We start from the raw sequence: 14723 nt of genomic DNA, 5'->3' as shown, positions 1-14723 counted from the left end.
CAAGCATGCAAGCAGGGGAAGGGGCAGCAGGAAAGGGACAAGCAGACTCCCTGCTGAGCATGGAGCCCAGCACAAGGCTCGATCTCATGGATGCTCGACTGCCTGAGCCATCAGGTGCCCCTGGGCCTATTCAGGTTTGATTTTTTTTTTCTCCCTTTTAAAAAAATTTATTATATTCAATTAGGGGATTCTGTAGTGAACAAAACTGCCTTTTTGGAGCTTACATTTGGAGCTTACATTCTACTGGTGGAGAAAGACCCATTCACTACAGAATATAGCAGGAAGACAAGCAGGAAGACAAGCAGGACTGAGAGGGTCGGCAGCCAGGCCTTTCTAGGATGTGGCATTCTGTCAGAGAGCTGAGCCCTGATACTGGGGACAGAAGTACTAGGCAGAGATGACCCAAGGTGTAGAACCTGTGACAGGATAGTTATTTCAACCACGTAATTTTTAAAATGTATTTGACATACCTGTTTAAGTCAAAATTCTTTAAAAACAATATTTTTGTTTATCTCAATTCTAATTTATTTTACCCAATAGGGGCCAGAGTTACTCAGCAAATACATTGGAGCAAGTGAACAAGCAGTTCGGGATATTTTTATTAGGTAGGTTTCCTATGACTATTTTTTAAGTAACATGAAATGCTGAAAGAAAATTATAAGTAGTTATTCAAAGAATCTCCAAGTAATATGAAGCACATCATTACTCTAGATGAAGTTGGCCATATGCAATGTTAATTTTTTTAAGAGAGAAACTATTTATTATAGTATTAAAGAGTAAAAGTAAGATTTTAAATTCAAAAACTACTTTGTGTCATTTTAATATTTCTTTATAAAATAGCAGGAGAATATAAGTTTATATATTTTTTAAATGAAATGAACTCTTGTATATCCACCACCCAGTTTAAGCAACGGAACATTCTCCAGAAAGTATTATTACAGATAAAGGCAGTCACCACATGGTGACAAATTTGCCAGGAAGATAATACAATTCTAAAATTGTGTGTATTCAATAAGATATCTTCAAAATATTTAAGGTAAAAATTGATAGAACTACACGGATAAATCTACCTTCATAGTAAAAGATTTTCATAAGTGTCAGAATATTTAAACAACAGACTCAAGATTGATCTAAGCGTATATAAAACACGTACCCAACAACTAGAGAATGCAGTCTTTTTAAGCAAACTGGTATATTTTCTGAAAATTGGCCCCGTGGTTCCATACCTAGCAACGGTAAGCTTCAAAGACCCAGTTTACTGAAAACAAGGATAGTTAATATATACACTTTGCCTTCCTTAAGGATTTGCTATAAAGATTTAAATCAATACATATATGTACATATATATATATATATATATACACACACACACACACACAGTTATTACTTTGCCTTATTTAAATATGAAATACTGTTTTTCCCAGAGCGCAGGCGGCGAAGCCCTGCATTCTTTTCTTTGATGAATTTGAATCCATTGCTCCCCGGCGAGGCCATGATAACACAGGGGTTACAGACCGTGTGGTTAACCAGTTGCTGACTCAATTGGACGGAGTGGAAGGCTTACAGGGTAATAACTGTAAAAATAGAAATAGCTTATTGTAACAGTAATTTCACCAGGATTTAAGTAAAGAGTATCTTCCCCCCCAGGTGTTTATGTATTGGCTGCTACGAGTCGCCCTGACTTGATTGACCCTGCCCTGCTGAGGCCTGGCCGACTCGACAGATGTGTCTACTGCCCTCCTCCGGATCAGGTGACAATTGCATACCCAGTCTAAACCCCAACAAGTGCTACGCTCTAGCCTTGTGAGCTTTACTTCTGCCTGGTAATAGTTGTCCGTAGAAGAGCAGCTTTAGGCAGGGCCTTAGTCACAGATTCCGAAATAGATACAAAGCCCAGGCGTTTCTGTGCAAGTCTGGAAACTCTGTAGCCTCTCACTGTTGGCCAGTTGGAAAAAAAGGGACAGAAACTTTAAGTTTCACATGTCCACATTCCCTGTGTCCAAAGGTCACACACTTCCTTATCCTGGCAAGACTTTTTAAGAATCAAGCATATGACTAGTGAGCGTCCAAGCAGGTTACAGAGAGTTGTAAGATTTTAACTGTTCCTAGTCTGTTGTCCCACCTCCTGTCCCCAAATTTACAAACCAATGTGTTTGTCACTTGTAGGTATTACTTAAAATTTCTTTTGAAACACTTTCTTGGCTCATTTGCCGAAACCTAGAAAAGAAGCATGATCTGAATAAGGATTTACACTGTGATTTTCATTCATTTTCCTTGGTCTCTTCTGGTAGGGAAAAAGCTCCAGAGGAGAGAGAGTAGATTAGTGGTACATTTTTCAGCTTGTAATGATTATTAGAACTACAGTTAATTTGTAAAAAATCATAATACAGTTTAAAATAAAATTTAACTTCATTTTATTTGTTAAGTCAATTAGTTTTTCTCCCTTCAGGTGTCACGTCTTGAAATTTTAAACGTTCTCAGTGACTCTCTACCTCTGGCAGATGACGTGGACCTTCAGCACGTGGCCTCAGTGACGGACTCCTTCACGGGGGCTGATCTGAAAGCTTTACTTTACAACGCGCAGCTGGAGGCCTTACACGGACGGCTGCTGTCCTCTGGGCTCCAAGTCAGTCACGGCAGGAGGGCGGGGCTGTGGCGTTTTAAGAGAATAAGAGCAGTTTAGTGTCAGCAGGGCAACCTTAAGAAATCCTATTTTTTAACAGCCTTAGTAAAACTGAAGAGAAATTTACCTGTAGTCAGATGGTCCATCGTTCTGCAGAGAATCTGTAATTAGGAAGTGTCCAGTATCTATTTCTTTACTGTTACTTTTAATGTTACCTTACTACTAGTAAAAATGGTGCATGGAAGGATATTAGTTCAATTGGGCTATCATGAATTAGATAATATAACCAGAAATATTTTTTTAATTTAAAGTATAAAACAAAGCCAAGTGTTTCTATTGAAGCTCAAATTGTCCCAGAACTGGCCCACAGGAGCCACGTGTAGATGGCTTCTGTGTCCTTTCAGTATGTCCCCATCATTCTTTGATCATGGACTTGATTCCTGATGGAACAGGGTATTCTAGGTTTAACTTATACTTTCTGTACCCCATATCTGTCCTCTCAGGATAGTATTTTAATTTTTGCAGCAGATAATCTGACTTCTGCTACATTATAGACTTGACATTTTCTAGGCAGGGTTTCCCTGTGTACTCCCCCCAACCCCATTTGGTTGGAGGGTCTCACAGGGCCTGACGTTCCTAAGTCAGATACTATCAAGTTTTTGCTGTTTCTTTTGGCAGGCCACTGAAGCTCTCCGCCCTCTTCATTAACAGAAACAGGTTTATTTCTAAAACACTGCAGTGATAAAGCACTGTATCACAGAGTTGCTTCATCATTTCAGAGTTGGAAGACAGATTCATACAAATAAAACGCAGAGGCTTGAATCCTAGCTTTGTTACAGAGATTTTGGGGAGATGGTAAATTATGTACATATTCTGTTTTTTAAAGATTTATTTATTAAAGCGAGAGAGAGGGAGAAGCAGGCTTCCTGCCGAGCAGGGAGCTCAATGAGGGGCTTGATCCCAGGATTCTGGGATTGTGACCTGAGACGAAGGCTGATGCTTAATGACTGAGCAACCCAGGTGCCCCTATTTTAATAATTCAAGTTTTATTATGTGCCTCAGAATCATTAGAAGATTAGTAAGAGCCCAAGTTTGGCTCAATGCATGTTTCCTGAGGGCTGGTTGTTTTCTTTCTCTAAGTGCCCGGTGCTGCTCCTAGGCCATGCCGCTGGTGAGTGTAGGCAGTGCTTTCTAGATGCGTCACAGTCTAGCAGCCGACAGCATTCGTCCCTGAGTCCTAGCAACAACGGCTCGTACAGCGAGTGCACAGAAAGAGTGCAGCTGGGACCTGACTTGTGGGACCGTTGTGTGGTTTTGGGAGAACTGTGACCCCTTTGCCATTTGCACCCTACAGTCTGGTCTGAGGGGATCACAGAGGACACAGGGAGGACGAGAACCCTGTTGAACAAAATTTTAGAGAAATGCCTCTTGTACTGGTCTCAGTGTAGTTTATTTCACAGTTGTAGATTATTTAGATCTTTACAACTGTTGTCCTTTTTGTGTGTTTCAGGATGGGAGTTCCAGCTCCGATAGTGACCTGAGTCTGTCATCAATGGTTTTTCTTAACCACAGCAGTGGCTCGGACGATTCGGCTGGAGATGGGGAATGTGGCTTGGAGCAGTCCCTTGTTTCTCTAGAGATGTCCGAGATGCTTCCGGATGAATCCAGATTCAACATGTACCGGCTCTACTTTGGAAGCTCTTATGAATCAGAACTTGGAAACGGAACGTCTTCTGACCTGGTATCTCGGGCGGTAGCCTGTGTACAGTTGTGATGCGTAAAGGCATAGGTTGGTGTAGAAGCTCCTACCCAGCCCCGCCTGTGCTTTGCGGTGGGTCTTCCGGAAAGTAGCCTGGCTTTTCCTTACACAAGTTAGTCATTTCATCCTCAGTGTAAGGACTGTGAGGCAGAGATGGCAGCGAGAGGAAGCCAAGGAGCTGGGGCGGTTGCTTGGGGGTTTATCTCCCTTCCTGAGTGGTTTTAAAACATCTTTAGTAGCAGATTCATTGTATATGACACTGTTATCATTAAGACAGTTGAAGATAATGAGAAATTTGATGTAGTGCTGCAACAAGGAAAACGTTTAGATTTCATGGGGCAGTATCTTAAAATAGCATTTAATACCTGTCCTCCCAAAATTAACAGTGGTTCACTGTACTTTGAGTATACCTAAAAATGTTATGTATACCGATAGTTATATTTTTGGGTTTTGCACATCTGCTTTATTCAAGTTTTTAATCTAAAAGTGAGCCATTTTTATTCCCAAGAATAATAAGCTCTTGATTTAACTCTAGTCATTGTTGTCTGTTTCTTAACTTACCTGCAGCTGATCCAGAACCTTATAGTATAACTCACTCTGCTGAAAACAGATAAGGCACATTTGGAACCTTCCTCAGGGCATTAGTATGGTGGATTTAGTAACAGAGCATTAAAAACACCCCTGTGGCAGTTTTCACCCAGTGGTTTCACAGCATGAGAAAGATGAACAGATTTTGAAAGGCTTAATTTCAGTTAATCAGATGTAAGCTTGTCCATGTTAAGGTTTGAGTACTTCATATTTTTAATTTGATCCTTGATACACATATATCCTTTTCTCCCGCTCTTTTCCTCCCTTCTCTCCTAACCACACTTAACCCACGCAGAGCTCACAGTGCCTGTCTGCGCCAAGCTCCATGACGCAGGATTTTTCTGGAGGTCCTGGGAAAGAGCAGTCGTTTTCACGCCCTCCGGTGTTGCGAACAGCCTCACAGGAGGGTTACCAAGAACTCACCCAGGAACAGAGAGAGCAGCTACGGGCAGAGATCAGTGTCATCAAAGGCAGATACCGGAGCCAAAGTGGAGTATGGCTTGTCTCCCCCCACCCCCATGACCACTGTAAAGACTGTCTGAATTGTTCTTCCTTTTGTGATGAGTATTTCTGTCAAGAAATGAGCTCTATTTATAAAGAGACTGAAACACATTGATCAAATAGTTATGTGCATCCTGCTTTGAAACAGTTTAGTAATCTTAGGAGAAAGGGAATGTACAGTCTCCCGAAAAATGGGCTGTGGCTTTGCCCATCACAGCCCTAAGTTAACGTTGTGTTTTTTTATTTAAGGAGGATGACTCTTTTCACCAACCAGGACCAGTCAAAACCAGTCTGGCCATTAGCCAGTCGCATTTACTGTCTGCGCTCAGTCACACGAGGCCATCCATTAGTGAAGACGACTGGAAGAATTTTGCTGAACTGTAAGTACCTGATTCTGGTTCGGAAGTAGGGAGATGAAAAGTTTAAGTGACCAATCAGCTGTAAAGTTACTAATTTTGAATAAGTAACGGCCCCATCAAAACAACAGCTATGCATTTAAACACTCCAAAACTTCGAGTATTGAAGTATAAAATGAGTTTTCATTATCTAGTTCACTTGATATTTGTTTTATAATGAACTGATTTAATTTTAAAAGCTTTGTTAAAAGCTCAACTAGTTTGCCAAAAATGCCTTCAAATTCATTGACTTGTGGACCGTGGTTCACACACTTTTGGATTTATAGGCTTCTTGAAGTTGTCTCTAGACCCACAGATTGGGGACCATTTTGGGTCAGGGATTTAACTTAATTCAGTGCAAGAAATTCTTATTCCTGGTCTTTAGAAGTTATAGCTCTTTTTTGAGGTGGACAGGTATGTGTATATTGTAAGGGCATAAAAATTTTCCCTTCCCTCTGTTCTTTGGCCTAATAATTGACAAAAGACAGTAACAAGAAAAATTTCATACATACAGGAGCTCCACTAAGGTAGAAAACTCAAAGGCAGTCCGGCCACTAAGGTTTACATACCATCCTGAGCTAAGGGGGCTTAGAAAGGGAGGAAGGAATTCACAGAAGATGAAAAGAGCAGATATTTGCCCTGCTCTGCAGTAAAAAAGAAGTCCTCTCTGGTAAATAGGGAGTCTGTACCAGAAAGCAGGCCACTTTAATTCATCAGATAGTTAATGGAGATTAAAAAGCTTTACCCGGGGGCGCCTGGGTGGCTCAGTGGGTTAAAACCTCTGCCTTCAGCTCAGGTCCTGATCCCGGGGTCCTGGGATCGAGCCCCATGTCGGGCTCTCTGCTCACCAGAGAGCCTGCTTCCCTTCCTCTCTCTCTGCCTGCTTGTGATCTCTGTCAAATACATAAATAAATAAATAATCTTCAAAAAAAAAAAAAAAAAAAAAAAAAAAAAAGCTTTACCCGAATCTGCGGGGTCTTAATTTCCTTCAGCTCAACATAGTCCACGTGCCAAAGAGGCCCATTTTGGGGTGGCATATTCCACTCCCAGTAAGTACATATTCTTATGTGTTTATCGTAGAGAAATTAGAAAACAATAAGAAAATAAATTTCCCTTATCCCCCCCACCCAAAGCATATATTTGTGCCTTTTTTTCCACTAAGCCACTTTGCACCTGGTGCTCTATAGTCTTCCCTAGACATCTTGAACATTCTTTCACATTTATCTTTTTTTTTTTTTTTTTAAAGATTTTACCTATTTATTTGACAGAGAGAGACCACAAGCAGACAGAGAGGCAGGCAGAGAGAGAGGAGGAAGCAGGCTCCCTGCCGAGCAGAGAGCCCAATGTGGAACTCGATCCCAGGACCCTGAGATCATGACCTGAGCCGAAGGCAGTGGCCTAACCCACTGAGCCACCCAGGCGCCCCTCTTTTTTTTTTTTTAAAGATTTTATTTATTTGAAAGACAGAGGTCACAAGCAGGCAGAGAGAGAGGAGGAAACAGGCTCCCTGCTGAGCAGAGAGCCCGATGTGGGGCTTGATCCCAGGGTCCTGGGATCATGACCTGAGCTGAAGGCAGAGGCTTTTACCCACTGAGACACCTAGGCGCCCCCTCTTTCACATTTTAAATGTTACTTTGTTCTTTTTTTTTTTTTTTTAATATTTGTTTATCTGACAGAGGGATCACAAGTAGGCAGAGAGGCAGGCAGAGGGGGGGAAAGCAGGCTCTCCACTGAGCGGGGAGCCCTACGTGGGGCTTGATCTCAGGACCCTGAGATCATGACCCGAGCCAAAGGCAGAGGCTTAACCCACTGAGCCACCCAGGCGCCCCAAATGTTACTTTGTTCTTAATGTCACTTCATAGGATGGCTCTGCCACAGTTTCCAATATTGCTTCCAGGGTTTCACCATTACACATTACACCATTACACAGTGTGCTAATGAAATCCTTGGAGCTGAAGGTTTGCACACAGCCTCAGCTGTCTCACTGAGGCTGAGGTTGAATTGTTACCCTGCAGGATACACACATTTTTAAAGTCTGCTTGCCTTCCAGACATACCTACAATACCATATGTGGAGAGGCCAGCTTCCCTAACACCGGGCATAATTCTCTCTCTGATCTTGGCCAGCATGCTTGGAGAAAAATCTTGTTTAAAAATTTACATCTTGGGGGGCGCCTGGGTGGCTCAGTGGGTTGAGCCGCTGCCTTCGGCTCAGGTCATGATCTCAGGGTCCTGGGATCGAGCCCCATATCGGGCTCTCTGCTCAGCAGGGAGCCTGCTTCTCTCTCTCTCTGCCTGCCTCTCTGTCTACTTGTGATCTCTCTGTCAAATAAATAAATAAATCTTTAAAAAAAAAAAAAAATTTACATCTTGGGACGCCTGGGTGGCTCAGTTGGTTATGCAGCTGCCTTCGGCTCAGGTCATGATCCCAGCATCCTGGGATCAAGTCCCACGTCGGGCTTCTTGCTCGGCAGGGAGCCTGCTTCTCCCTCTGCCTGCCATTCTGTCTGCCTGTGCCCTCTCTCCGCTCCCCTTTTCTGATAAATATGTAAATTTTTTTTTTTTTTTTAAGATTTTATTTCTTTTGGGGCGCCTGGGTGGCTCAGTGGGTTAAGCCGCTGCCTTTGGCTCAGGTCATGATCTCAGGGTCCTGGGATCGAGTCCTGCTTTGGGCTCTCTGCTCAGCAGGGAGCCTGCTTCCCTCTCTCTCTCTCTGCCTGCCTCTCCATCTACTTGTGATTTCTCTCTGTCAAATAAATACATAAAATCTTAAAAAAAAAAAATTTACCTCTTTCTAACTTGTCTTTTTATCCCCTTTGTTCTTTTGATTGGAAGGTCCAACTTTCAAAAATAAAGCACTCTAATTTGTTTTTTCCTTTTGGCTAAAATATAATCTGTTTGCAAATAATTCCCCTCTTTTGTAATTTTAGCATTTACATGCATTAAATATTATCTCATTCTTTTTAAGGTATGAAAACTTTCAAAATCCGAAGAAGAGAAAAAATCAAAGTGGAACAATGTTTCGACCTGGACAGAAAGTAACACTAGCATAAAAGTTGCTTGTGATTTTGTTTTTGCTGGCTTGTTCCTATGTTGTAACAGTAAAAATGGTATCTTAAAATTCCCTTTTTTTAACAAATTAAGCTATAAAATCTGGTTATATAATAATCAGGATTACATGAAATTAAATGGTAGAATTGGGGTATTTATAGCAGAATCTGTATCTTATTTCCTATAAATCTAAATTAAATCCTTAGTGAAATACTATGGTCCAAATAGTGTAATTTTTTTCTTCACCTGAAGAAAATACATTTCTTAGAACTCACATATTCACCATCTTCCTTGCATTTGACAAAACTTGGGCTTAGCAGCTGTGACCACTTGGAAATAAAATATCCTGTTGTTCTGTCAGAATATACAGAATTCACCCACAATTCAAATAAATGTCATTATTCCCTCCACAAGAAATGAGATCACGTCCCCCTAATCTCCGACCTGCAGCTCCCAGGCCAGGGCGTGGAGTGCTGCCCATTCCTCCCCTGCTCCGTCATGACCTTATCTGGATGTTCTCTAGTCTACGAACCCAAGGTAAAATCAGCCACCATCAGCACAAACCACATCTAGTAATGCAGTAAGTGAAGAGAATAATTAAGGGACAAAGTTAGGTGAAATACAGAACAATAAAGAACAGCAAAGAAAAAAATGTACAGGCAGCACCTGGTGTCTCCCTGCCGCTGAGCTTGAGGCTGGGGCTCGTAGTTCTGGCTTCTCTCTTCTGTCACCTTGAGGGCAGGCTGGATTATAGAGTCTGTTACCAGGTGGGATGGTCTAAATCTTCCATGAACTCTTACTAGATTCAGTACCACCTGCAGGTCCCATCCAGATCCAAGAACAGCAAGGCTGTGCTCACTCAGCCAGCACCACAGTGCCCCTCACCACCACCTTACGAGCCACTGGCCTCACCCAGGTTCCTCTTGTATTTCTCCTTGGCTTCCCTCTCAGTGAGCAAAGCCCAGAATCACAGGGGATAGAGACAAAGACTTGGTACTCTGGTATTAACTAAGTGCGATCCCCCTTACTCTTCGTTCCCAGATGCTTACACCGAGGTCATGGTCCCTGAGTCCCTGCCTATACTGGACAGACTGTGTCTGCTGCAAGCCCACCAAGAGCTGTGGCCCTAAAAGGCCAGCTGCTGCAGGGCGAGGGGTATTTACAGAAGGTCCAGTGAATCCCACTCGAAGCCCACCACCTTTTCTGCAGGGTGAGTTTGGTGATCAGAAAGCAAGGGCCCTGTGGGACAGCAGAATAGCATAAAACCCTGTCAGTAAGTCCTTGAAAGATGGTACCGGCAGATGTGTGGAGGACAAAGCAAATCTAGATCCAGAATGTGTCCCTTCCAGGGAGGACAGATCACTGCCTCCTCTCAGAAGAGAGACCTTCAACCACATCAACCTTCAACCACACATGGCTTGGGCTGGTGTCGCCGGCTCATACACCCACACGGCTGGTCACTGCTGCAGATGAGGGGGCCTCAGGACAGAAGCTGGGTCAGCCTCGGTGTTGTAGAGAGGACACAGAGACACCCCTGTCCCTGCCACTGCAGCCACTTAGTTTATGAATCTATTGAGCAAGCACTGCAGGGTGGGAGGAAAAAGCTGACATCTGGAGAGTGCGCGTCTGGAACTCCTGCCGATTAAAAGCACTGACTTAACATTCACCTTGATAGTGCACATTCTTATTCTGAGTGCATTCCGAGAACTCCAGCCCTAGTTTCCCCCAGGCTTCCTGGCCAGTTCTCTGGTCCTGCTCTGTAAATCTCTCATCACCCAGTTGTTAGCCACTGACTATGGCTCTGCATGGATTTTTTTTTTTTTTTTAAAGATTTTATTTATCCATTTGACAGACAGAGATCCCAAGTAGGCAGAGAGGCAGGCAGAGAGAGAGGGGGAAGCAGGCTCCCTGCTGAGCAGAGCCTACCTCAGGGCTTGATCCTAGGATCCTGAGATCATGACCTGAGCCAAAGGCAGAGGCTTTAACCCACTGAGCCACCCAGGCGCCCCCCGCATGGATTTTTATATCAGACATCTCTACCTCCTGGCAAAATCAAAGAGACATGCTGCTCAAAAAAAAAAAAAAAAAAAAAAAAAAATCTGCTGCCTTGGAGGATTTTCTCTCTACTGATTGTCAGGGCTAACCCCCGGAGATAGCAGTGCTGCCCTCACTCTGACAGGCAGGTCGTGGTGCAGCGCTGGGTCTCTAGGAATTAACGTTAGTGCAGATCCAGTGTCTCTCATAATCCCTGGAAAGTCTCGGACACTGGAAAATGGTCTGCCAAGTGGCTTTGGGTCTTTTGGGGAAGACTTCAAAGAAACAAGAGACCCAACAAGTACTTACGGTGTTATATCAGGGCTCTTGCCCTACGCACCTGTCTTCCTGCTTTGTCGGACCTGAACAAGAGAACTGGGTGAGGGGCCCTGAAGAAGCTGTGATGACTCACATCACCCCTTTGTTTATTAACAGGGAAATTTTTAAATTATAAAAAAATCAAGTAGGGGATGCCTGGGTGGCTCAGTTGGTTAAGCAGCTGCCTTCGGCTCAGGTCATGATCCCAGCGTCCTGGGATGGAGTCCCGCATGGGGCTCCTTGCTCGGCAGGGAGCCTGCTTCTCCCTCTGCCTCTGCCTGCCATTCTGTCTGCCTGTGCTCACTCTCTCTCCCTCTCTCTCTGACAAATAAATAAATAAAATATTTTTTAAAAAATCAAGTAGGATCTTTGGCCATCTGTTTTGGTCTTAAGGATCCCACAATTAGTTGGGCAGCACGAAAGAACTGTGCGGGTCAGATCCTTGTAACAAATGCACCATTGCTGGCTACGGTGGCCACAGCCGTACCTGTTACACCGGGACCCAGTCACCCACACTGAACCCAGAAAGCCTGTTACTACTGCAGCATCTCCCTGCCAATTGCATCTCCCCTCAGGTGTCGGTGCCTATACACAAGACTCCTTCCAACCATTCCAACACTCTCTCCCTTGCCTTCCTGTGCTCCTTGGAAAGTAAATGACCAAGTCACATGATCTCTGTTATAGCCATGCATGGTATGTGACATAGTTCTGGGCATCGAGCAGAGATAAGTCCCTGGGGTGGGCTTTTTTCCTGAAATGAGAGCACAGCATCTGGAGATGCAACAACCGTCTTGCAAACATGAGGGTAGAAACCAAAGGAGACTGATCACAGAGCAAGAAGACGGAGCCGGTTTCCCTGACGGCATCACTGAGGTACACACCAGCCCTGGGTGGCCTACACCTAGATTTTTTTTTTTATGCAGAAGATAGATAAATCTCTTCTTTACTTCTCTGATTAGGGTTCCTGTTCCTGCCAAGATCAATCCTAACAAATACACCAATGTATTTCTTATGGACTTTTTTTTTTTTAGATTTTATTTATTTGACAGAGGGAACATAAGCAAGGGGAGTGGGAGAGGGAGAAGCAGGCTCCCTGGAGCCTGATGCAGGGCTCAATCCCAGGACCCCAAGATCACGACCCAAGCCAAAGGCAGATGCTCAACCCTTGAGCCATCCAGGAGCCCCTCTTAAGGACTTCTTGAAGGGAGTATGTTGGGACCCCCCGACTATCTCGGGCGACATGGGTGGTGATAAGTTCGTGAGTTATATACATATGATTCGTTCGCTCAGCATGCTGGGGGGAGCTCAACATAAGGAAGACAGAGTGAATCTGAGGCAGACTCCCTGCTGAGTCCCGATGCGGGGCTCCATCTCATGCCCCTGCGCTCATAACCTGAGCCAAAAGCAACAGCTGGACGCTTAACCAACTGCACCACCCAGGTGCTACTCAAGTGCCTTTTAAAACATCTGTTTTGCCAGATCCCTGATTCTGGGCTAGCAAGTCCAACTTCCTCTGCCCACTTATGTTATACAATTAATTTCAGGATAATTATCCAGCAGACTTGATCTAAAATCTTAGCAGAGGGAACTGCTGTTGCTCTCTTGGACTTGGAAAAAAGAGGAAGGCAAGAAAATGAATGGGTGCGGCATCTTAGTCTTAGTCTTGTGCAACTAAGGGAAACCCCAATGCCATTTAAGAATCCCCACATGCAGTAGGGTCCTAAATTGGGGCAGCTGTGGGCATCCCAAAAGACTCTGCCCTAGGGTGTCTTCTAGAGAACTGCACACAATTTAAATTGGGCAATTTAAAGAGAAAGAAATTAACATTGTACTGCAATGAAACTTGAACCTCAGTATCAACTAACAGACCAAGAAGTCTGGTTTAAGAATGAGTCCTTAGGGGACGCCTGGGTGGCTCAGTTGGTTAAGCGGCTGCCTTCGGCTCAGGTCATGATCCCGGCGTCCCGCATCGGGCTCCTTGCTCGGCAGGGAGCCTGCTTCTCCCTCTGCCTCTAGCCTGCCACTCTGTCTGCCTGTGCTTGCGCTCTGTATCTCTCTCTCCTCTCTCTCTCTCTAACAAAAAAAAAAAAAAAAAAAGGAATGGGTCCTTAGGGGCACCTAGGTGGGTCAGTGGGTTAAAGCTTCTGCCTTTGGCTCAGATCATGATCCCAGGGTCCTGGGATCGAGCCCCACATCAGGCTCTCCACTCAACGGGGAGCCTGCTTCCCCCTCTCTCTGCCTGCCTCTCTGCTTACTAGTTATCTCTCTCTGTGTCAAATAAATAAATAAAAATATTTAAAAAGAAAAAAAAAAGAATGGGTCCTTAAATTATAACACCATCTTACAGCTTGATTTGTTTTGTAAACAGGAGAGTAAATGGGAGGAAATACCTTATGTAATGATCTTTATGGCACTATATCAACACCCAAAATTAAAGGAAAATTGTAGAATGTGACCAGCTCATTTTCCAGGATTGGAAAAAAAAAAAAAAATCTGAGATTAGATGACCTTGTAGGCCTGCCCCCCAGTAGGGTCCCTGAATCTAATGAGACCTCAGATGCAAAGACCAGTCCTGCTGAGCCCCTTTCTGATCCAATGACTCCTCCTTCATATTGAGAGGTCCCCCACCTTTATCCACCTTTGTCCCAGGAACAGAATCCTGCTGTTACTCGCAGAGGCACTATTATCAACCCACTGAACCCAAGGCCTCTCAACTTCCACTAAGGTTGCAGATGGAAACAGAGGCACCATTGGGGCACACATGCCATTCTCCACGAGTGATTTATCCTGATGTATGGAAAAGTTTGGACCCAGCCAAATTCTCTGAAAAATATGCTAGGTTAGAGGTGCCTGGGTGGCTCAGTTGGTTAAGCCACTGCCTTCGTGACTCAGGTCATGATACTGGAGTCCTGGAATCAAGTCCCATATCAGGCTTCCCTGCCAGGGAGCCTGCTTCTCTCTCTCCTGCCTGCCACTCCTCCTGCTTGTGCTCACACGTGCTCTCTCTCTCTCTCTCCCTGTCAAATAAATAAATAAAATCTTTACCAAAAAAAATTTAAAAAATGCTAGGTTAGTCCTGACCTTCGCTTTGACCTGGGGAGTTACAAATTTTGTTGTCCCATTGTTGCACGGCAGGAAAGAAAGCTAGCATACTGAATGCTGTCCAGAAATATGCCAGTGAGGTCACAGCTTATAATCTGGGACATGTAACATATCACACTGGAGGAGAAAGAATCCCAGATGAGGCCCCCAGTGGAATTACCAAAGGAGTCCAGAAGACCTAGAGGAGAGAAATCACAGTAACTTTTTTAATTGCAGGAATGAAGGCACATATAGTAAAACCAGCTAACTATGACAAGCGGAGGGACTTAATTCAAGGGAAGGATGAAAATCAAGCTCTCTTCCAAGGGAGATTGGTTGAAACCCTCAGGAAGTACACTAATACTGACTCCAAT

General features: G+C 44.0%; 2 protein-coding genes across 5 annotated transcripts in view; both read left to right on the top strand.

Moving 5' to 3' along the window:
- PEX1 (peroxisomal biogenesis factor 1) overlaps positions 1-9130 on the top strand; it is a 53898-nt gene extending 44768 nt beyond the window's left edge. Inside the window, exons 17-24 of one of the 4 annotated variants that reach the window (XM_004776435.3) lie at positions 541-605; positions 1425-1567; positions 1648-1751; positions 2450-2626; positions 4134-4364; positions 5266-5463; positions 5721-5851; positions 8834-9130. In XM_004776435.3, coding sequence (XP_004776492.2) covers positions 541-605; positions 1425-1567; positions 1648-1751; positions 2450-2626; positions 4134-4364; positions 5266-5463; positions 5721-5851; positions 8834-8918 — 1134 coding nt within the window. In that variant the 3' untranslated portion in view covers positions 8919-9130. Of the gene's footprint in view, positions 1-540; positions 606-1424; positions 1568-1647; positions 1752-2449; positions 2627-4133; positions 4455-5265; positions 5464-5720; positions 5852-8833 lie in introns of those variants that run through there. The other 3 variants (XM_013047846.2, XR_001176960.2, XM_013047848.2) reach the window with 3 other exon arrangements.
- Positions 9131-12992: 3862 nt separating this feature from the next.
- Positions 12993-13723, top strand: LOC106004095 (natural cytotoxicity triggering receptor 3 ligand 1-like; the record flags this gene model as incomplete). The annotated part of the gene is made up of 2 exons (XM_045089724.1): positions 12993-13112; positions 13580-13723. Coding segments are annotated over 2 exons (264 nt in total), but the record flags the coding sequence as incomplete, so codon positions are not given.
- Positions 13724-14723: the final 1000 nt, after the last annotated feature.

This window comes from Mustela putorius, unplaced genomic scaffold (genome assembly GCF_011764305.1).
Source record: "Mustela putorius furo isolate JIRA1106 unplaced genomic scaffold, ASM1176430v1.1 tig00003845_pilon_pilon_pilon, whole genome shotgun sequence".
NCBI lineage: Eukaryota > Metazoa > Chordata > Mammalia > Carnivora > Mustelidae > Mustela > Mustela putorius.
Note: the sequence above shows the minus strand (reverse complement) of the source record. Positions and strands in the feature narration are given on the sequence as shown.